This window comes from Homarus americanus, unplaced genomic scaffold (assembly GCF_018991925.1).
Source record: "Homarus americanus isolate GMGI-L3 unplaced genomic scaffold, GMGI_Hamer_2.0 scaffold2783, whole genome shotgun sequence".
NCBI lineage: Eukaryota > Metazoa > Arthropoda > Malacostraca > Decapoda > Nephropidae > Homarus > Homarus americanus.
Window position 1 is genome coordinate 34,582 of NW_024752905.1, and position 24,068 is coordinate 58,649.

The 24,068-nt window shown below is 41.2% G+C and overlaps 1 protein-coding gene across 7 annotated transcripts in view; it reads right to left on the bottom strand.

Moving 5' to 3' along the window:
* The window catches only part of LOC121855219 (BRISC and BRCA1-A complex member 2-like), a 29,882-nt gene extending 14,125 nt beyond the window's left edge, over positions 1 to 15,757 (bottom strand). For 2 of the 7 annotated variants that reach the window (XR_006086751.1, XM_042350082.1), the window contains exons 1-7: positions 13,853 to 14,038; positions 10,976 to 11,106; positions 9,861 to 10,126; positions 7,154 to 7,243; positions 6,538 to 6,624; positions 5,060 to 5,197; positions 1,714 to 1,914 (exon numbers count right to left, since the gene is read on the bottom strand). Coding sequence is in view for 6 of the 7 variants with exons in the window: in XM_042350082.1 (XP_042206016.1) it covers positions 1,714 to 1,914; positions 5,060 to 5,197; positions 6,538 to 6,624; positions 7,154 to 7,243; positions 9,861 to 10,126; positions 10,976 to 11,063 (870 nt within the window). In the remaining variant the exon portion in view is untranslated. Of the gene's footprint in view, positions 1 to 1,713; positions 1,915 to 5,059; positions 5,198 to 6,537; positions 6,625 to 7,153; positions 7,244 to 9,860; positions 10,127 to 10,975; positions 11,107 to 13,852; positions 14,048 to 14,656; positions 14,696 to 15,684 lie in introns of those variants that run through there. The other 5 variants (XM_042350087.1, XM_042350083.1, XM_042350084.1 and 2 more) reach the window with 5 other exon arrangements.
* Positions 15,758 to 24,068: the final 8,311 nt, after the last annotated feature.

Below are 24,068 nucleotides of genomic sequence, written 5' to 3' on the forward strand. Positions count from 1 at the left end.
TCGTGTGGCATGTGTCTCAACCTGAGTCCTGTCTTCATACATATTCTATTAGTGTGCCAGTGCGCACCTTGCTACCTATACTCATTTATGTGAAATTTTTTTATAGAGTACGTATTATCTTCAACGGGGATACTTGAGGGTTTTAAGAAATGGATAAAATAAAAAAATATAAAATTCTTATGAAAAGAACAACACTTGCTCAATGACTACAATACAGTGGTCTAATCAGATACAGTAAGCTATAAGCCTAATGAGAGCTAAGACACTGCATATGTAAACAGGCTGGGGGTGGAGGAGGGACTGGGCTTTGTCGCATTCACCAGGTTTATTTATTGGTTCAGTATTATAGTCTCGTATGATCAGCCTCTTATGGTGTGTGATTCATAAAAATTAATATAACATCTTCAATAATAAAAATATTGATATATAATTTGTGTTTTAACTTCAAAATATAAGGAAAGTTGCATCTGAAAATATTCACTCAGGATGCATTCCTGGAAAGAGAACTTTCAGTAAATCAGCTTACAACAGGGTCATTATAACACTGAATAGTATTTCATATGGCAATACCTTCCTAACAACATTATTTATTACCTTTGAGTGATACATTATGGCTTGCTTTGGCTACTTGTACACTTAGACAACTGATTAATGAACCATGGAATATGCAGATGCATAGTACACGACAATATTATTTACTAAAAGCTTTTAAATACACTACAGTACTATTTATTAAGAGCTGAAGACCGATGTTGTGGTAAGCATGAGAGATGGAGATCACTGTTAACATGGTGAAGGAGGGTGATTCAGGGGTGAATACAATCAACTATTTGCATTTTGTAAACAAACGACAGGAAATTTAATACAATGCAATGACTCATCTGGGACTGAGTGTGGGATTCTTTTTTAGGGAAAGATGATTATTTTACGATAATATTTTATCAATCCGGCACCAAATGAACCTAAATAATATGGGAATTTTGGTGAAATTGCATAAAGATGTGTTAAAGGGATCCTGGGGGAGGGAGGAAGGAGCCACCCACCCACATTACTTCCTGCCTGCTGCTCCCAGATACACTCTCACCTCTTACACACACAATATACCCCTGCATTCTTATTTTGTCTTATTTATCTTTATACAACTATACAGTGTGCATTTTTCTCTTTATTCATAGGGCAAATTCTGTGGTTACCAGTATAACACTTAACAGTATGAAACAGTCATATCAGTGAAAACAGTTGTTGAAAACCAAACTTAGTCTGATTTTCAACTCAGAGAATTCTATCTCTCATCATTCTTTATTGTTAATGTAAGAGTGCTTTTACTAACCTTGTAATCCATTAGGCTTTAAGACCTTAGTTGTTGAAGAGCAGTACAGTACTGTAATAACATTATAACACCAACAACTGATTTTTTAAACAGCCCAGATAATTGCAGTGTTACATCCAGAGACCCCCCCCCTCCCCCCTTCCCCAAATAGAATCGCTTTTTCCAGACTGGAGTCTGCCCCAATTAGTCAAGTGTACAGTATAGAGGTTTTACTGTAAGTGTCTCAGAGATATATACCAAACACCATTGAAAATAATTATTTCTGAACATTACTGTTGCTAAATTTTACTATGCATGTAGCTACTGTACAATATAGTACAGTACAGGTACTGTACTGCATTATACAACATCAATATTTAAAAAACTAAATGACTTAATCTTACCTGGGCAATGAACTGTTTTCTAGTTTCAAAACAGAGTACAGCTTTTCGTACTTTCTCCTCCAGCAGCTCCAAAACTCTCTCAACATAATCCAGCAAGCAAGTACCAGGAGGCACTGCCGGAAGTGCTAAAGTGTTGGCACCTCCGATGAGTGACTCAACTCTTGGAGACAAGTACAACTTGGGGACGAACACTCCCTCATTCTGTAAGAGATTGGTTACCATTGAGAGTACAATATAACATTATTCCAAAAATGAAAATATCAGTTCATGACAATACATCCTTAAGTCATAAAACACAATGGAATTTTCCTCTATTCTTCTCACAACTGTCGTGGCAGCAGAGCACAACTGTAGAAGTGTACAAGAATAAATGTTAAAAGTTTCTTCTTCCAGTTTATTTATTGGCAGCATATATACAGCCTCATGGAAGCCTGCCCTGCCCCACAAAGAAAAATGTTCTACCCAGCTTTCTTGTGTATGCTGCAGTTTAGTTATACTGTTACTGTATTGAAACCACAGTCTCACAATAGGGATCAGCAATGAATTCTAAACTGCAAAACCAACATTTAAATACATTTAGTCTGCATATTTCTACTGCTTCAATTTTTCTTCAGCTTTTGCATGGAGCAATTTCAATTTACAGTAAAATTAAAGCACAAAGTATTATAATTCTGGGATAAACTGAAGAATAGAGAAAATATTTAAATAGTAAAAGAATATAAAAGAAGTAAGTTTTGATTTTTTTAAATTTTCAAAATTATTTTTTCTTAAATACTACAACCTGTGGTGTTTGGAAGTGAGGGTCACACTGGATAACATCCTTCTCACGTGTGTCCGGGCCAAGGCTCGAACCCTTGACATATTGGTGAGAGTTATGCGTGTTACCGCTGAACCACCAACAATAAATTACTTATGCAACTTACCAAAAGAACAAATCAATATTCTATTGGAAATGCCATAAACTATGTACAGTATGACACAAACAGCCAGTAAGTGGGTGAGATTTGTAAAGACTCAACCTGTGTCGTCAACTAGCAAGAGGGTGAGGCTTGTTCAACTGGCCATAATGCATAAGGATTAATAATGACAGGCATAATATATCCAACAAAGCATTGCTCCTCTTTGACAATGGACCAAGCCACTCGTGAACCTGAATGATCTTTCTGATCATTTGAGAGTGGAGTATATCCCCAAGCACACAACTGCCTTGCTCCAGCCAATGGATCAAGGAGTGATTTCAAACTTCCAGGCATATTATCCAAGAAGAACTTTTAAATAACCCATAAAAGAAATTGATGGGGAGGATAAACCTACAGTTAGGGACTTCTGGAAAACGTTCAACATCATGGATGCCGTGGAGAACATAGCCGAATAGTGGGATGAAGTGAGATCATCAGCTATGAATGGTGTTTGGAAAAACATTTGGCCAGAGTGTACCCATGACTTTCAAGGTTTTTCACAAGCAGGAAGTATACATCAAGTACAACAAGACATTGTGACACTTGCAAAAGATGTAAGCTTTCCAGAAGTCATAGAAGATGATGTGGTTGAGTTGCTACAGTCCCATAGAGAAGATCTATCTAATGAGGATGTGATGCTGTTGGAACAAGATTGAGCTCCACCCACCCCACTTCAGTTGAATACAAAGCAAATATATAAAGGGTCTACACTTATAGAGAAAGGTTTGCAAATCTTTGCTGCTAACGATCCCAATCATGAACATAACCAAAAAATTGCAAGAGCAGTTCATAATAACCTCAGCTGCTACAGTGAGCTGTACAAACAACCTAAGATATGTTTTTTGCCGCCCGAGCAGAGTCCGAAGCAGATGATAATGATGATTTACAGGGCAGTCCAGAATACAGTACAGTAGTTGCCCTCTTTCTCCCATTGCACCACTTCACCTCATGCAGCACTTAACATCATTTGTGGTGAGTTAAATTCAAGTGTTTTGTGTACAGTATTGTTTTTATTTACTCTTCACATTTAATGGTACAGTACTGGATATATTATTTTATGTCCAAAGAATAGCTCCTTCCACACTCAAACCATCCTCTGGGAGATGTGACACAGTTCAGCCACACAGTTAGCCAGTCACCCAACTGACTCACATTGGGGGAAGGAAGGGTGGTTCAGTGGGTCAGACACATATAAGCGGGATGAAGTACTATGGATACACATACTCTGAGACCCCACTCTATATATTATCATAAAATAATCTATGTATGTGTATAAAAAAAAATATTTTCATTCATAAAAGAGCTTTTATTACTTCTTTTTGCCGAAATTTTTTTTCCTTAGGATCGCATCTCCAATCATATAGTGATAGTCAATGGGAAAATGTGGCTCATGTTACAGTCAACTTTTCAAGGATGTATCCCTTCCATAACCTGGGGGATTACTATAGTAACAAGTACAAAAGTGAGAACAGGTACAGTAGTATGGTGGGTACAGTTGGTAGGTAATATACAGTATAGGCGGTACAGATATTTAATAGCAATGTACTCATATGGGAAGAATGGAAACAAATGCAATGGAAGATTGAATATAGAAATGACAGATGGATGCCAGCTAAGGTAATTACATATATGTATCAAAAAAAGGCATGAAAACTGGGTGTATGGAGGAGATTCTTCATAAGGAAGATACAGCCTAACTTTTAGGAGGATCACAAAAAGACATGAATGTATGCTATGTGGTATGCTATTTCTTATTAACCTTTAAACTGTAATGTGTGTCATATGATGATACACACTAGACTGTGATTGATATTCATCATGTGACAAGAACATTTTTGCACCACAGTTCTTAAATTGTGAGCAAAATTTAGCATCCATAAAATGGGTCATAGTCCTGTAGACCGCCTCATACTACCAACATCTCAGTTTGGTTCTCAGTTGCCTTTGAGTCATCATGGGGGACAAATACTTGTTGCTGTTAGTGGTAATCAGACCCCCCCCCCCCTTCCCCTCCACCCCCAGTTCTTCTCCATTGGTGGATTGGTCCCCATACTCACTTAAACACTTCATCACACTAAAACAAAAAATATAAAAGATGAATTTTTTTCATCCTTCACACTACTGCTGCATATCTTTAATTTTGTAAGGACATAATGTTTCTAAAAGTTTGTTTTCTCATAGTCACAGTTAAGAGATCATGCTAACATCCTGGTGACACAGAAACAAGTCTAAAGTCTTTACAGAAGAATCACCAATCATAATAAAAATTCAAACTGAGCAATTCACTGAAAACATTGACCGACTATAAAAATAACTCAAAATTAAAATGCAGGTAAATCTCACACCTTCATATGCTATGGTACAATCAATCACATAATTATACATACACCTTGAAAAGTTACTTGAAGAAGACTGGTTGCTGAGCCAGGGTTAGCATCAATCAACACAGGGGGAACATCTTGAAGACTCAGTGGTAACCGCACCAGCAGTGAAGATGTGTTATGCCCTGGACTATTCACTAATATCTGTAGTAAATAATGTTTCCACATTAGAGCACTAAGATGTATATAAAACACACATTAATGTGGACCATTACAGTCTCCAAGTTTGTTACAAATGTTAAACAAATCAAGCTATCTTATGAAACACCTCAGCTAGAGTACAATCCTCAATACATTAGATAAATCAGGTATATTAAATTATGGACTAATCTTAGAGATCCAAGTTTATAACCAAGTTTGGTTTAAATGACTCATGTACTATCCCACCAAGGGCAAAAAGTAGAAGCCCCAGGAAGTCCCTAAACAATGGAGGCTGCAACTTATATGTTGATCAGTTATACGGTACTTTCCTATTGCAACCACAGCCCTTAAAAAGAGATTTTGGAAGCAGAAGTTGTTTGACCTACCCTAACCTTTTCCTGAGCAAGAGTAGCAGTATTAAGTTACCAGGATAGAATGAGAAGTAAACACTGATTGTGTAATAGAGCCACAGTTCTGCTTAATGAAGTAAAATCTGAGGAAATTCTGATTTTATGGAACACTAAACCACAAAATATATCAAAATGGAATTAACATTTCTTGTATGGGAGGTTGTAAACTAATGTGGGAATAATCTTAATACTGTAGTGAAAGTTTTATCTTAAGGTATCCACTTAGAGTGATACCTCAGTAGAAGCCATAAATTACACAAGGTGCAAAACATTGAATTTACCATTTACCTTTATTCATGCTCACACTATGAAATACAAAAGTATAAAGGGCAAAACCTCTCCTGGTGAAGAGAAAACCCTGCTGGCACATACAATTTTCTCAAAATCCCATCTACTTCCTCATTATCCACTCTTACATTTATATATCCCACCTGCATCACTCCTTCATTCACAATGAATCTACTTTCATGTTTTCCTGAAATATATCTCGTAATTTTCATTACTTTGGGCGTTTATACACTCGATAACTGATTGCCCAAACTTTAGTGTGATCCATAATAGTCTGGGAATGACCATCCCATCACTCAACATTACAACTTGCACCTGTCCCTTGTGGATCCCTCCTCTATTCTTCAACTTTGTTTCAATTATAACCAAGATATCCATTTTTTTTATCCAATACCTCTTCAATTATTCTTTTCTTCACCCTCATGACAACTACATACAATCATGCATGAATGAGAGACTTTTGTTTTTCTTATGAAAAAGGAGTACCTGAACAGTACTGTACAGAAAATGAGATTACCAGCCCTAAGCCCATTTGCATGATAATAAAATCTAATGTTATTTATGCGCCCTCTAAATGACACACCAACTCTCAGTACCAATAATGTGGTCCATCTTAGCTCCACCTTGAACAACATTCCAACCTACCTCTATATCACCTTCCCCAATCTTAAGAGTCTTCAGAAGGGACCGGTACTCAAACTGCAGAACTTCATCATCATCAAGTTTCTCCAACTAGAAATTAATTAACCAAATTAACCATTTGGGAATAAAGTAAGTGATCAGGTGGATAAAAATTCCTAGTTATCAGTGATATAAAACCATTAAACAAAGAAAATAGCCACAATTAGGGACACGTTTTTCAAATTACTGATCAAAATGTGGTAGACTAAGTGATCATGCTAACAGGAAATATAAGTAGCACATAAAACAAAATGAACATTTAAACAGATTGTAATTCAGTAATAAACTAAAAAGGTGACCAACACTGTAACGGAGTAAGAACCAAATAATTGTGCTGCCATTTTATAAATGACTCTTACAATGTCTTACAATTACATCATTAGAATAGGTGTTATGAAGCATCTAAGATGAGGTGGAAGGACAACACAGAGAAGTACTGCATGTAGAAGATAAAAAAAAAAAATGCAAGAAGAAAGGAGGAGACAGTCACAAACAAGCAAGAAACATTGGATTTTTACTCTATTGGATACTGAAATAAAAACAGTAATTAGTTTTTATGTATCAAAACATAATACTTTACCTGGTATTTTTTGTATAGTTGCAACAACTGATGAAGAAGTTGAGCAATAATATCATCTTCAGAGCAGTTCCAGTTATTCAGTGCTGGTACCTGTAAATATAAATGAATTTTATGATGTACTATTTTAAAAATGGTAAAATAAACCTAAAATCTCATTTATAACTGAGCCTGCAGCTAGGAATTTCACATCACGTCCACACTAAGCCTTTATATTGAGACTGAGGACACCCTTGACGTTGACAGCTGGAAAATACCTAATGATTTGTTCTTCCTTATGATCCTATGCATTGGCTGCCAATTAAAGCAAGAGGTCTGTTGAGCTGTGATGTAATTCTCTCAGAGGATGATCATATTGGATTTCAGGCACAAAACTTTTACACAAGCTTCCTCCAATTCTTCTAGTACAAAGTTTAGGAATCAAGAACCTGATGAGTTAGTTTCAAGAATCAACTGGGTCAAACTCACTGTAGCCAATACTGCAAGAACAAGGACTTTCACTATTCCTTAAACATTTACATCAGGTGGTTAATGGTAAATACCGTGACCTCAGAGTTCTACTGTATGCACACATTAACTGTTAACACATTAGCAGATACTTTGGCCTTTTAAAATTAAACAATGTCCATTATCAGGTGAGAGATATACAGTATATTTGCCACCCACCACAGGTCTTTATAAGGAAGTTCATATAGACAAGCATGATCAAGTAATCTGATTGCAAAATATTACAGGTATACCTCACTATATGTCGGACATATGTTCTCGAAAAGTGCGACGTTAAATGAAACAACGCACAAGTCTAGTGAATACAAATTTACACTAAACATGAAGATATAAATAAAGGATATGTTCCTGGGGACTATTTCTGGTCAAAATTTTCTTACCAAAATATTAATTACAGACCAGAATTTATTTACTCCAAGTTAAAATAAATATTTATATATAAAATATGTCAAAAAAATAATACAGTAGTACCCCGCTTAACGCGGTCAATAGAACCCACAGGGTACCGTGTTAAGTGAAAACCACGCAAAGTGAACAACAGAACATATGGGATTAATTCCAATAGAAACTGGCCCGACCCCCAAACTCCACTTTTTGACGACACACAACTATGTTGTAGTAAAAATTTTATCTTAACTTTATGATGGTATGAACAAACAAGTAATATAGAAGAGGTTAGGTTCGGAAAAATAAAGGTTAAGTTAGGAAAAATAAATGTTAGGTTAGGAAAATTAAAAGTTAGGTGTAACACTTACGTTAGTAGAAGACACACACTGCGCAACCTTACAGAGCGGCTTGCCCAGGCGGAGGGAGGCGGGAGGGAGGAGGAGGAGGGAGAGGCGAGAGCAGGCAGGCAGGCGGGTGGCGGGTGGGGCGAATCTAAAAATAGCGTCTCGAGCCGGACACTCTGCGCGTATACGTGGAAAAACCCACGTTAAGTGAAAGTTCGGCTCTGGCGAGGCACCGCGTATACGTGAAATCGCGCTAAGCGAAACCGCGTTAAGCGGGGTATTACTGTATTTATTTGAGTTGGTTTGGAGAACTGCACATAGAGGACAGCTGGTGTGGGGAGTGGCAAGGTTACTGACACGAAGCTGCAGGATTGTGCTTCTTTTTTAACTCATTATTGTTGTACTGTACTGTGCATACATGTTCTCTATTTATTATTTTAAAATAAATCAAGAAAAATAAATTTTGGTTGTTTAGGTACATTTTCCATCACCCTCCTGGTTGGCTAATCAATACAGTGGTCCCTCGGTTAACGAGCACAATCCGTTCCAGCAGGTTGCTCGTTAACCGAAAAACTCGTTAACCGAAACCAAACCGAAACAAAAAAGGTAGAAAAGTACACGTACTTTGAGGTGTGTATGTAGAAGGCTCCTGGATGATGATGGGAATTAGAATGGGGGTGGAGGAGAAGGGGGAAGAGAAGGCATTGGGGTGGAAGAGAAGTTACCCCATGGCGCCATTTCACCCATAAAATTTTAGTTCTCTTGGTGTAACTCAAGATTATTTTCTTTAAATCAACACTGCACTGCATTATATATTGTCAATATGTAAAATAAATTTCAAAATGACCAATAATTTGCTTGGAAACACAGAAAAAAAGCATTTAGTTTAAGAGAGTCTCAAGCAAGATGTTACCTCCACTGAAAACAGAGAGAGACTAACGCCTGTCTGGTGTGTTAACAGGCTGGATAGCGCGCCAGAAACTAGTTTCTTTACCTTCAATTATGTTCAATAATTGTTAAAATGATAAAAAAGTTAATATTAAACTTTTAAAATTATTGAATAGTATAAACTTCTTGATATTTACTAAAATAGTAAAGAATTTAAGCCCTAAAACCGATTACTGTATTGGCGGACTAATACTACAGCTGGTGGACCGCCAAATGCAAGCGAAAACATGTTGAAGTCGGCTCGTAAAAAACTCGTTAATTGAGGGATTGCTCGTTAACCGAAGTTAAGAATCTTATGGAAGGTAAATCGTTAACCGAAATCTCGTTAACCGAGGCGCTCGTTAACCGAGGGATCACTGTACTGTATAAAAGTAAGTTTCACCCCCTGATTATCCAACATGCAAAAGTTTGGAGGGCATCAGGGAGTTGAAATGTTTTGAGAAGACCTTTCATGAGACTTTACCTTTCCTCTACTAATTTAATTAATTGTCTATGGTAAGTAATAAAATATTCCCAATCTTCACCTGATCCTCAAGATCCTCAGTTGAGATCCTTGATAAAAATTGAATATCGCTGAAGGACATGTCAGGAGGCATCCACGGCTCCCGCAGATAGAAGAGGAGACGGATGGTGAGGGTCGCTCCAGCAAAAGGCACCTTGATCAAAAGCTCATCTCCGGGACCACTTTCACACACAGTCTCCCCCATCACTCCATTGTCCTGTCTGGTGTTCCATACAGTCAAGCTCTCTGAGGCTCCGGTAATTTCTGCAAGGTCACTGCACAATCCTCCTGACAAAGTGAAATTCTCATAAGCATACTTCATTGGATATTATTGACAGGGGTAAAAAATAATAAATGATAGTATAGGTATGGTTACTTCAGTACTTGTGAGTAAAGTAACTTAAAATGCATGTAATGAAATTGAAGACTATACAAATGAGAAAATTGGAATAGCATTAAAATAGGTGGAGGTCTGATATGAATGGTGGGCATAATAGTTTATTTGAAGGTGAAACAGTAATGGAGAAAATGCACAATATCTAGACAAAATTAGTGCATTAAGGAAAAGGATGTAAAATAAACAGAAAGAGAAAAAAGAAGATAAATTGGTCCTCAAACCTCAACTGTTAAAGAGTGTGAGCAGGACATGGCTGAATATATTATACTGTACAACACATCAAGAATAACAACACTAACACTAACTAACTCTCTGGGCTATGGGGTTGACAGAGTACCATATACTCTGTGCCGGTATTATGATGGGCACTTGAGGAACGTAGTCCAGTTTTAGTGATTTCGAAGGTGTATCGCATCAGTGTTATTTAAAAGTACAAATTTATGGCTAAAAATTATTTCACATAATGTACATTGCACTATCCTTGAGTAACACTTCTAACTTTCATCAATTACAGATTTATAACTTAGAGGTAAAATTCCTTCTACCTGATGTAACTGTAGTGTCATACCAAGTAAGCAGGAGGACCTTAATGAGTCAATTAAAAAAAAAGAAGACAAATCACTTATCCTTAGAACTATCAATGCATCAAAATACAGCAGTGTCTTAAGATTTTTAAAGTTTACAATTATGTTATCAACACAGTATATAAGAAAGAATAATATAAAATAAAAACACTGTACCTGGAAATCCATTCAATTTGATATAGCCTATTTGGCGTATATACTGTTCCATTACAGAACCTCTTATTAAGCTGTCCCTGATTTCCATCTGTTTCTTGAATGTCTTGACAATCCTCAAGTAATCGTTTAATCTGAAAAGATCCATGTTAATAAATACAGGGTAATATTCACTTACTTATAGGTAGTAGGTAGTAGGCAGCTACCAAACAGGGAAGTACTACTGCCTGGGAAGATATTGGAAGCATAATATATTGTCTAATGGTAGACCCTGCTACTATATGGCATCACGAAAATTGTGACCAAGTCCCAGGTTACTGATCTGACTTTCTGCCTCCTTTACACACAATTGCAGGATCTCAATTGTTTCTCTTACTTTGACGACACAACATACTGTACATATATTGTTTCTCACTATTGATTTTTTCATTTTTTCATTTCTTTATGGTTCTTTATCATTGTTATTATTATTATTATTATTATTATTATTATTATTATTATTATTATTATTATTATTATTATTATTATTATTATTATTATTATTATTAGTGTTGTTATTATTATTATTGTTATCATTGTTATTTTGTTTTTAATTTTGTATTTTGTATTATAAATTTTATTTACTATAAATTATTGTTTAATTTATATTTTTGTATTTTTATTATAAATTTTATTTAATATGAATAATTAATATTATTACATTTTCGCCTCCCAGGCCCTGATGTGGGTCAGTGACCTGTGCCCGGGTGGGCTAATCCCCGTAAAAAAAAAATAAAAAAAATTATAAATAAATACCCTTCATCAATCTGGTGTGGATCTGAAACATAGAACTTTTCAAGGATGAACACAATTATACTGAACAGTACATATGAGGCGCTAAGCATTACAAAGGGGTAAGGACCCACCTTGGGCAAAATGCATTTTTTGATGGATATCACTATTTTCACCCTTCCTCTGCATGTTGGCATTGGATGTAACCCCCTAAGTAGACTGGAAATATGGTAAAAAATCCTTCAAAAATAGGGTGTCATTTCGCCTCAGGCCAGGAGCTACATATCTAGCTGTGTGCTCAGTAAGTAAAGGTGGTCACATCCCGTTCAGAGTGAGAGGAGCGATTTTTAGAGAGGGCAGAGAAAGACTTTGATTATGACGAGGCCATTAAAGTTATAACGCACTCCTCAGGATTTACGTAACTTCAACTTAAAACGACGGAACTAAACAAAGTAAGATTGTAATATTATTACTTTTTTTACTCAAGATTATGCAAACTTTCTCCGCCTTTGTATTTGCATGTTAATTACGTTGGGGGGGTTGGAAGTTAATGGTGGGAGGATGAGTGTAGTGGTGTTTCCTTATTATTACACACTATTATACTTAGCAATATTATAAATCTTTGGCTAATAATAAGGACGGAAAGATAAATACTCATAGGCAAATGAGTTTTTTTATTATTATTTAATTTTTTTATGGGGGGGAGGTTGTGGTTTATGGGGTTGGGAGGGGGAGACAAGTGTTGTTTTGGGTGATCATTAACTTGTTTTACAGTATTAGCCCACAATAATAAGAAAATTTTGTAGAAAAAACAAGATTATTGTTGGTCTGAAGATCAAACAACCAAACATCACGGGTAGTTATTCTCATTCAACTCGCGATACAATAATAACTATTCACAGCACTAACTTCCAGTTTTCACAGTTTGGGTTAGGTATTATTTAACTTTGAGTCATGGGTACTTCTTGGATACTTGGCAGAATAACTTGTTATAACCTGGTCCTAGCAAGGTGGAGTCTAGGCAAATATGTTCACTTGACCTCATATTTGGCTTTCGTTACTGAGGGATATCTACGGCTATACCTCATTAATAAGGTCTACCTGCAAGTTTACTTAGTCATAAAAAAAAATTGTACCATAAATGTGGACATTAAAAATCTTCTATTTTGGTACAAATTACATGAACAGTCGTAAGAAGACAAAAGCTGCGTCTCTTCCATTCAGTAAGAAATAGAAACACTCTCGAGCTTCTTCTTACCATAAGAAATGAACTAAAAAGACAAACTGTAATATCGTGTTTCAGTATGTTGATGTACAAAACATTTTCTTCATTATTTTATGATAAAACAAGTCTAACAAACATTATTACAACATATACTCTTAATTTTTGTTATGTAATCGGGAAATAACGACTTACTATATCCGGGTTGAGCGTGTTACAGCACCTAAGGAGGTGCTGTAATTTAAGGGCTAGATTACGGCCTCACTTACGGAGTCCGCTGCCAAATATTTGTTTTGAGTATACCGATCAGAGACTGTAAGTCCAGTTATGGGGTAAACAAAGAGATACAGTCCCGTAAATGTTTTAGAGCATGCGTACCCAGGGATACGTAAGAATTGGAAAGAATGATCGTCTTTCTCTTAAAACTCGACAATAAACTTAAAATAATCGTAGCACAAACGACAACCAACCTCCACCGCGGCCATTGTGAAACTGGTCAATGAAATTAAGATCATACCCAGACTGCTTCCTTTGAAAAAAATCAAATGTGATTGGTCGAAAAAAATTTGCGTGACGATATCAATACCTCATTGGTCACGACTGGATAACATCAGTCAACATTGTGTATGCGTGATGCGTAGATAACATCTCCTCACAGAGATGAAGACTGAAAACTATCTTAAAATCAATTAAATTCAATTATCACTATTATCCATTTCCGCCATGTATATATAGGGTTCAAAATGCTCAGAATAGCGGGATCTAAATGTTTTGGTAGTTTATAACTTTCGGGGGCGCTATGTCCGAAAGTAAAATAATACCAAATTACCTGATATCATTGAATTGAGCGCCGTTGTCTGGTGATGAACACAGACAGGTTACTCTGCCTCGGCCTGAGTGACTGGTGATGAACACAGACAGGTTACTCTGCCTCGGCCTGAGTGACTGGTGATGAACACAGACAGGTTACTCTGCCTCGGCCTGAGTGACTGTTGGTGAACACAGACAGGTTACTCTGCCTCGGCCTGAGTGACTGTTGATGAACACAGATAGGTTACTCTGCCTCGGCCTGAGTGACTGTTGGTGAACACAGACAGGTTACTCTGCCTCGGCCTGAGTGACTGGTGATGAACACAGACAGGTTACTCTCACCTCGGCCTGAGTGACTGGTGATGAACACAGACAGGTTACTCTGCGCCTGAGTGACTGTTGACTGAACAGGTTACTCTGCCTCGGCCTGAGTGACTGGTGATGAACACAGACAGGTTACTCTGCCTCGGCCTGAGTGACTGGATGATTACTCTGCCTCGGCCTGAGTGACTGTGATGAACACAGACAGGTTACTCTGCCTCGGCCTGAGTGACTGGTGATGAACACAGACAGGTTACTCTACCTCGCCTGGTGACTGTTGATGAACACAGACAGGTGCCTCGGCCTGGTGACTGGTGATGGGCTGAGACGGTTACTCTGCCTCGGCCTGAGTGACTGGTGATGAACACAGACAGGTTACTCTGCCTCGGCCTGAGTGACTGGTGATGAACACAGACAGGTTACTCTGCCTCGGCCTGAGTGACTGGTGATGAACACAGACAGGTTACTCTGCCTCGGCCTGAGTGACTGGTGATGAACACAGACAGGTTACTCTGCCTCGGCCTGAGTGACTGTTGATGAACACAGATAGGTTACTCTACCTCGGCCTGAGTGACTGGTGATGAGCACAGACAGGTTACTCTGCCTCGGCCTGAGTGATAGTGATATTGAACACAGACCAGGTTACTCTGCCTCGGCCTGAGTGACTGATGATGAACACAGACAGTTTACCTCGGCCTGGTGACTGTTGATGAACACAGACAGGTTACTCTGCCTCGGCTGGTGACTGGTGATGAACCTGAACAGGTTACTCTACCTCGGCCTGGTGATGGTGATGAACACAGACAGGTTACTCTACCTCGGCCTGGTGACTGGTGATGAACACAGACAGGTTACTCTACCTCGGCCTGAGCTGTTGATGAACACAGACAGGTTACTCTGCCTCGGCCTGAGTGACTGGTGATGAACACAGACAGGTTACTCTGCCTCGGCCTGAGTGACTGGTGATGAACACAGACAGGTTACTCTGCCTCGGCCTGAGTGACTGTTGATGAACACAGATAGGTTACTCTACCTCGGCCTGAGTGACTGGTGATGAGCACAGACAGGTTACTCTGCCTCGGCCTGAGTGACTGGCATGAACACAGACAGGTACTGCCTCGGCCTGAGGACTGATGAACACAGACAGGTTTCTACTCGGCCTGATTGTGATGAACACAGACAGGTTACTCTACCTCGGCCTGAGTGACTGGTGATGAACACAGACAGGTTACTCTACCTCGGCCTGAGTGACTGTTGATGAACACAGACAGGTTACTCTGCCTCGGCCTGAGTGACTGGTGATGAACACAGACAGGTTACTCTGCCTCGGCCTGAGTGACTGGTGATGAACACAGACAGGTTACTCTGCCTCGGCCTGAGTGACTGTTGATGAACACAGATAGGTTACTCTACCTCGGCCTGGTGACTGGTGATGAGCACAGACAGGTTACTCTGCCTCGGCCTGAGTGACTGTTGATGAACACAGATAGGTTACTCTACCTCGGCCTGAGTGACTGGTGATGAGCACAGACAGGTTACTCTGCCTCGGCCTGAGTGACTGGTGATGAACACAGACAGGTTACTCTACCTCGGCCTGAGTGACTGGTGATGAACACAGACAGGTTACTCTGCCTGAGTGACTGTTTACTTCCTGTCACAAATTTCCAACTTTATACTGAAGTCATATAAAGACGACAAAAACTTACATCTTGGGATATCTTACATTTTATTATTACCTAAATAGTCCTATAATTTTAAAATATATTTAATTTTATATATGGTTAACCGATTTTATTTGACAAAAATCTTTTCTTTAAACTACAAAGTAGTTTATATGAACCGGAGATAAATTTCAGATCGTTCTTGATGAAGAATCCGAATTTGTTAAAATATTTACGTCGCTCTCTTAGGTTAAACACAGTACAGTTTATACTCAAGGAAGAGAGTATTGAGCCTGTCAGTACAGTATTGTACTCAGGTATTGTTGTATAGCAAAAAGTAATTACTATTGATCTCCGAATATTTCCTAATATCAGGTGCACATGGCTTCAAAATGGTCACAAAATGCCCATAATATTGGTCAGATTACAAAACTTTTTCTGGGGGACTTACATTGGTCCCCCCCCCCCAAATAAAAAATAAATAAATAAATAAATAATATTAAATAAATAAATGGGTGGGCTCGCTGTGCTCGCCATATTCCCGGGCCCACAACTTCTTGGATCCCCTTTTTTCTTTTCTTTTTTCTTTTAACCTTGTAGTGGAATTCTCCCCTACAAACGCTGTTTGTCGCTGAGTAGCTGACCCCACCAATTCCCCAGTGTATGCCTCGTGGTCTGGGTCAACCAGCGCCGCCATACACCACGGAGCGGGGGTCAACTACTAAGCCATGCCAACCCCCGCTATTTAAGACCTGACCTCGTAGTGATCTCTCTCTTTCTACCTACACCAACCAGCCAGCAACACCTCCTCCTCCTGCCTGGCAGCCCTCGCTCCTCCTCCGCCTGCCTGGCGAGCATGGCGACCCACAAGCTGGTCCTTCTCTGAGCGTCCTCACCAACCAGCTCTCTCTACATCACGCTTGTAACCATGCTGCCTTCCCAGCACCAAGCTGCATTGTACATCCAATACAACATGTACAGTATATAGAGAGCACATTGTGAGTTTCCTTTCTCCATTCCCTGAGTGTGAACCAAATATCTCATACCCCACAACCTCTTCACCACTGATCGGCTCGTTAGCCGCTTGGGCGATCGGTCACGTCTCTGTTGGCACGTACTGAACATGCACTGGCTCCTAATCAGGGCCGGATTCAGGAGTGGGCAAAGTGGGCAGCTGTCCAGGGGCCTCCACATGTGCGGTAGTAGCTATATCAGGGCTGGTCGACTTGAAACCACATGAATGACTCCAGTCATGTCTCACTTGTGTGTGTGTGTGTGTGTGTGTTGGGAATTTGTACACTATCAATAAATATACAGTTAATTAAAAATTTCTCAATGTTCTAATTTCCTCAATATAACTGCATATGGCTTCAAAATTCTCCAAAGAAGTGTTCAAATTTCAAAATTTTCCCAGGAGGCTTACAGCGCCCCCCGGAACTCCCAGATGTTTAGGCTCGCTTCACTCGCCACCCCACCCTCTTGGGTAGTTATAATGAGGGGGGCCTCCACAAAGAGGCTGCCCATGGGCCTCCACAGGTCTAAACTCGGCACTGCTCCTGATTGTATCTAAACCCGCTCCAGTTGCCCCTCACAGTTTTCTGGACTTGCGGGCTGCGGCTTCTTCAATCTTGAGCTGTACTCCTTGTGGAACGAGCATCCACCAGCTCCAGGTATAGACATTCGACTGAGCAGTGCCTTTTGAGATGGTTATACACCTCAATTAGGTTGTAGTGGATTTCTCCCCTACAAACGCTGTTTGTCGCTGAGTAGCCGACCCCACGAATTCTCCAGTGTATGCCTCGTGGTCTAGGTCAACCAGCGCCGCCTTACATGACGGAAGTCAACTACTAAGCCATGCCTACCTCCGCTATTTAAGGCCTGACCTCGTGGTGAGCACTCCCTTTCAACCTACACCAACCAGCAAGCAACACCACCTCCTCCGCCGCTGCCTGGCGGCCCTCGCTCCCGCCGGCGACCATGGCGACCCACAAGCTGTCCTCCTCTGAGCACCCTCACCAACCAGCTCTCTCTACATCACGCTTGTAACCACGCTGCCACTTCCCAGCACCAAGCTGCATTGTACATCCAATACAACATGTATACAGAGAGCACATTGTGAGTTTCCTTCCTCCATCCCATCCTGAGCCCGAACCAACATCACCAACCCCACAAGGTCACCCCTTGCCCGTCTGTAGTATAAGCTAGGCAAATGCATGCGCTCTAATCTCTCAAGGTAGCTGAGGTGCCGAAGTGCTGGCACCAGTCTGGTGGCCCTCCTTTGGACATTTTCAATCAACTGAGAGTCCCTAGTATATCTTGGGGACCAGACGGGTGGGGGGGGGGGGGACAGTACTCCAGGCGGGGAAGCACCTCACTCTTGAACATCGTTACGAGGGACGGACCATCTAGAGATCTGAACGACCTTCTTGTAAGACCTAATAATTTAGTTGCCTGATTCACCTTCTCACAATTGCCCGAGAACATCAGTTCATTGTCAACATACTGTACACACGCGTTGTGACATATGATATGCCTCCTTATCGTTGGTACGTTCCAGGTGCTTTTTATTCCTGGATCCGTCCCAGGAGTGTATACAGTATGTATATAAACAGACACTGTCACATATGCACACACAAGAGAGAGCTGTGTCTTATTACTTTTATCCTCTTCACCACTGATCGGCTCGTTAGCCGCTTGGGCGATCAGTCACGTCTCTGTTACGCACTGTTGGCGAGTACTGGGCATGCACCGGCTCCTGAATGTACCTGAACCCGCTCCAGTGTTGGTCAAGTCTGGTCTTGAAAGAGCTCACATTCGGTGCCGTCACAACACTTTCTGGTAGATTGTTCCAAGAGTTCACAACTCTCACTCCGAAAAAGTTTGCCCTCACAGTTCTCTGGACCTGCGGCATCTTCAGTCTTGAGCTGTGACCCCTTGTGGGGCGAGCGTCCGCCAGCTCCAAGTAAGGACGCTCGACTGAGTAGTGCCCCTTGAGATGCGTATACACCTCAATTAGGTCACCACTTGCCCGTCTGTAGTATAAGCTGGCAAGTTCAGGCGCTACAATTTCTCAGGGTACCTGGGGTGAAGAAGGGCAGGCACCAGTCTGGTAGCCCTCCTTTGAACATTTTCAACCAACTGACAGTCCCTAGTACTGTATATCTCGGGGACCAGACGGGGTGACAGTACTCCAGATGGGGAAGCACTTCACTCTTGAAGATCGTTACGAGGGACGGTCTAGATATCTGAACGACCTTCTTATAAGACCCAAATAATTTATTTGTCTGATTTACCTTCTTCTCGCAATGGCCCGAGAACTTCAGCTCATTGTCAACATACACACCTGGGTCCTTCTCACATTCAGTCTTAAATAGTGCAGTCTCTTCATCCCGGTGGGACATATGATACGCCTCCTTTCCGTTGGTATGCCCCAGGTGCATCCTCTTACACTTTGTGACATTGAATCTCAGCAGCCATTTCTTCGACCATTCTTGGAGCTCGGAGATCCTTCTGCAGCTCTTCACAGTCCGCTTGGTTCTTGATTTCCCGAAATAACTTGGCATCATCAGCAACATTTTGCATGGAGGAGTGTACAACGTCAGGCATGTCATTTATGAAACAAACAAACAACAGTGGGCCCAGTACACTGCTTGCGGTTATGTAGAAAGTATTCTATCCACGCTAGGACATTTCCCCGAATTCCGTACCCTTCCAGTTTCATTTTCAGCCTTTCGTGGGGTACACTGGTGAAAGCCTTGGCAAAATCTATGTATTTAATGTCTATATTACCACCCCTTACAGAATATAGGTCCAAATATCCAATACCTTGAGCAATTATGTTAAGTAGAAGAGCGCCCGGCATAAAATCGTGTTGGCAATCCTTTACAAGGTTGTTTCGTAGTAGCTGTTCCATCGCGGTATCTCTGATAATACTCTCAAGTACTTTACATATTATGCTGGTCAGGCTCACCGGTCTATAGTTGTTCGTGGAGTGACGATCGCCCTTCTTGAAGATAGGTCTCACATAAGCCACTTTCCACTCACTGGGGACCTTTCGTTCATCCAGGGATTTACCAAACAGGATCTTCAGGGGCTCTGCAAGCTCGTTGTTCAACTCTCTTAGCACTCTAGGATGCACCATGTCAGGGCCGGGACTCTTATGGACCTTTAACTTTGACAGTTTATTTCTAATACCCTCTTCTGTGAACACAATGTGGGTCAGTGCTGTGTCGAACAGTCTGTCTTCAAACGCAGGAAGGTTAATCGCATTCTCTCTTGTGAACACTGAGGAAAAGAAGCTGTTCAATGCCTCAGCTTTAACTTGATCAGAATCTGCATAACTGCCATCTTCAAGCCTCAGGTCTGATACTCATACTCGTGTTTTTAATTTCGACTTTGCATAGCGGTGAAACGCCTTTGGGTTTTACTTGACCTCGCTTGCAACCAGCCTCTGGAACTCCTTTTCAGCCCTTCTACATTGTATATTTGCTTGGTTTCTGGCTCTTGCATACATCCTCTTGTCCTGCTCATCGTTTGACCCAACCCACATCTTGAATTTCTGGGTTTTCTTCTTAACTTTGTCGACCGCCGCATGGTTCATGTGTAGGGATCCCCTCGTATTCCTAGAAGCACTGGGTTTGGTCTTGTGTATATATTTATGGATCAAGTGGGTCACTTTACTAGTTATGATATTCAGCGTAGTGTCTGCGTTCTTGTGCCTTAATGAGTCAGGCCAGCGGATACCCCTCATCTTTTCCCTCATCCCATTGTAATTTCCCCTGTAATATTTGCACCTTGGCCTGGCCTTATCTTGAACTAGGTAACAGTTAAATCTGAATGACAACACTGTATGGTGACTGGTGCCAACTGGGGCAAGGTGTTCCAGTTTGGCCACCATACCCTCCTCGTTTGTTATGATGAGGTCAAGTGGCTTGGGGTTTGCTCCCCCCTGTAATGTGTCGGGTCTCTTAACATGTTGGAACAGAAAATTATCTCTCAGAGTTTCTACAAAAAGAGTAGCAGGGTTATTCAAGTCATTTGGGGTGAACTCGTTTCTCCAGTCGATGTCGCCATAGTTAAAGTCCCCCATGATAAGGAGGTGGCTAGGGTTGAGCATCGCCGCATTGTCTATTAAGGCTCTTAAGTTCCTTTGATTTAGTGGGCCACAGTTTGGGGATCTGTAGATACACCCGACGATAAGTAAGTCCCCTCCCTTTAATTTAATTTTACACCACTTGGACTCTTCAAAAACATCCTCTCCCTGTACCCTCGCCTGGCTGGCTCTAAGGTCTTGCCTAGCATAGATAACCACACCCCTCCTGCAAGTTTCTTGAGAAAGGTTCGTAAATGAGTCATATCCAGCAATACTGAACTCACATTCCTCTGGGTCGATTCTCCTGTTCTTGTACAACAGTTCTACAACTCCTACAATATCTGGTTGGTGTACTCTTAGTAGTGTTTCAAACTCCTCTCTCTTATCAAGGAACGTGTCAGTATTAGTGTACATGACATTCAAGCTAGAATTTGTTCTCGGTAACGTCTCTGTTCTTAGTAGTAACCCCGCCACCCCCCCCCATTCTCAGAAGCTGCAGCATTTGCTAAGTACACTGTATTTTGCAGGGTGTGGTTAGAAATGTCATTGTTTACAAGGCGCTTGCCTCCCGGCTGATAGGCAGAGCTGGTGCCACCTCCCGGGCGGAGGGGTAGAGCGGGTGGAGGGTGCACTGCTGATCCCCAGCCATGTGTTGGCACACTTGCTTCCACCACTCTCTCCCTGAATACAACCCATGTACACCCATCCCCGCTCCTCCTCAACTCCTCCCTTCTCTGCTTCAAGCCCTACAGGAGCTTCTTGTGCTGTTCCCTCTGCATTATCGTGCGATCTAGTTGAATGAATACACTCCGAAATGCCTCGCTCCTTGCTAAGTTTTTGCCTGCCGAATAACCTCCCATTTCTCCTCCTCACTCACTAGTGTGATACTGAGGGGGCGAGGCTTGTCCCCTTGCTTTTGTCCCAGACTCCTCACATCCTGAGGGGTTGATGGCATCTTCAGAACCTCTGTACAAATATTCTTAAACTGCATCTTATCGTGTGTTATCTTACTCTCAGTTCCCTCTGCCTTGCTCTCAGGGACTCCAAAAACTATTACATTGTTCCTGCGCTGGAAACGTTCCCGTTGTTCCTCCTCGGTCCGTTAATTTCATTTCTTCTTCTTCAGAGTCCCTAGCTGCTGTAGAACCTGTTCTGATCCTGCATTACTCTCCGCCACCTCCCGTGGCCCTGCTAATACCTCAGCATAACTCCTCTTAGCAACCACCTCATTCTGTCGGCTACTTCCTCAGTCTTAGCAAGGATCTCTTTCCCAAATTGTTCTAGTTTGGCAACCAGCAAGGCTCCAGCTTCATCTATTTTCGTCCTTAGGGAACTCGTTCCCCTATGGTTTGCAATCGCCTCATTCACCTTGACTACGCAGTCAGGGCAATACCAGCAACAGCTTTCATGCTTTACGGCAGTTTGCATCGTAAACATTGCATTAGTCAGGCCTGTATCCTCCATATCTGAGGTCCCCCTGCAGTAATCACATATCATACTCATGATTGTTGTTGTTGTGGTGGGTGCAGACTGTGTATCGATCTACACCAATTTAAAAATAGAGAAAAAAAAAAAACAGTACTTGGCTTTGCCCTCTTTGGTTTTAACCTCTGATTGCCTTTAGAGTTGTCTTTTCTCTTTTTTTTCTTCAGAAACTGCACTATTTGAGACTGAATGTGAGAAGGGCCTAGGTGTGTATGTTGACAATCTGCTGAAGTTCTCGGTCATTGCGAGAAGAAGGTAAATCAGGCAAATAAATTATTGGGTCTTATAAGAAGGTCGTTCAGATATCTAGACGGTCCGTCCTCGTAACGATGTGAAGTGCTTCCCTATCTGGAGTACTGTCACCCCGTCTGGTCCCCGAGATATGCTAGGGACTGTCAGTTGGTTGAAAATGTTCAAAGAAGGGCCATCAGACTGGTGCCTGCACTTCGGCACCTCAGCTACCCTGAGAGATTGGAGCGCCTGAACTTGCCAAGCTTAAACTACAGACGGGCAAGGGGTGACCTAATTGAGGTGTATAAGCATCTCAAGGGGCACTACTCTGTCGAGTGCCCTTACTTGGAGCTGGCGGACGCTTCCCCCACAAGGGGTCACAGCTCAAAATTGAAGAAGCCGCAAGTCCAGAAAACTGTGAGGGCAAACTTTTTCGGAGTGAGAGTTGTGAACTCTTGGAACAATCTACCAGAAAGTGTTGTGACGCAGCTCTTTCAAGACAAGACTTGACCAACACGAGCATGTTCAGGTACATTCAGGTGCCGGTGCACGTCCAGTACTTGCCAACAGTGCATAACAGAGACGTGACCAATCGCGTAAGCGGGTAACAAACCGATCATTTGGTGAAGAGAATAAAAGAAAAGAAGCAGACTGTGAAGAGCTGTAGAAAGATTTCTGTGAGCTTCAAGAGTGGTCAACGAAATGGATGCTAAGATTCAATAACACGAAGTTTAAGAGGGTGCACCAGGATCATACCAACGGTAAGGAGGTGAATTGTATGTCCCAACGGGACAAAGAAACTGCTTTAATAGAGACCAATTGCGAAAAGGACCTGGGTGTGTATGTTGACAATGAACTGAAATTCTTGGGCCATTGTGAGAAGAAGGTGAATGAAGGAACTAAACTAGTAGGTCTTATAAGAAGGTCGTTTAGATACCTGTATGGTCCGTCCTTCATCATGATCTTCAAGAGTGAGGTGCTTCCCCACTTGGAGTACTGTCACCCTGTCTGGTCCCAGAGGTATGCTAGGGCCGATTGAAAATGTCCAAAGGAGGGCCACCAGACTGGTGGCTGCACTTCGGCACCTCAGTTATCCAGAGAGATTAGAGTGGCTGCAACTGCCTAGTTTGTACTATAGGGGTGACCTAATTGAGTGGTAACATCTTAAAGGGCACTACCTGAGGGTGGATCCAGAGCCCGAGCCTCCCTTTTCATCAGAAAATTCCAATACTTTTATTTTAATGCAGTACTGTATTGTACTCGGCCGTTTTTGCATAGCATAAAGTAATTAATATTGACCTCAGAATACCTCATGATATTATGTGCACATGGCTTCAAAATGGCCTAAAAATGTCCATGATATTGGTCAGATTAAAAAAAAAAGAAATCTGGTTCCTCCAGCCTGGGTGGGCTCGCTGTGCCCTACAAGGGGTCACAGCTCAAGGTTGAAGAAGCCACTTCAGCTAGTGTATGAGCAATAGTGTTTCGAGAAAAGTCAAGTTG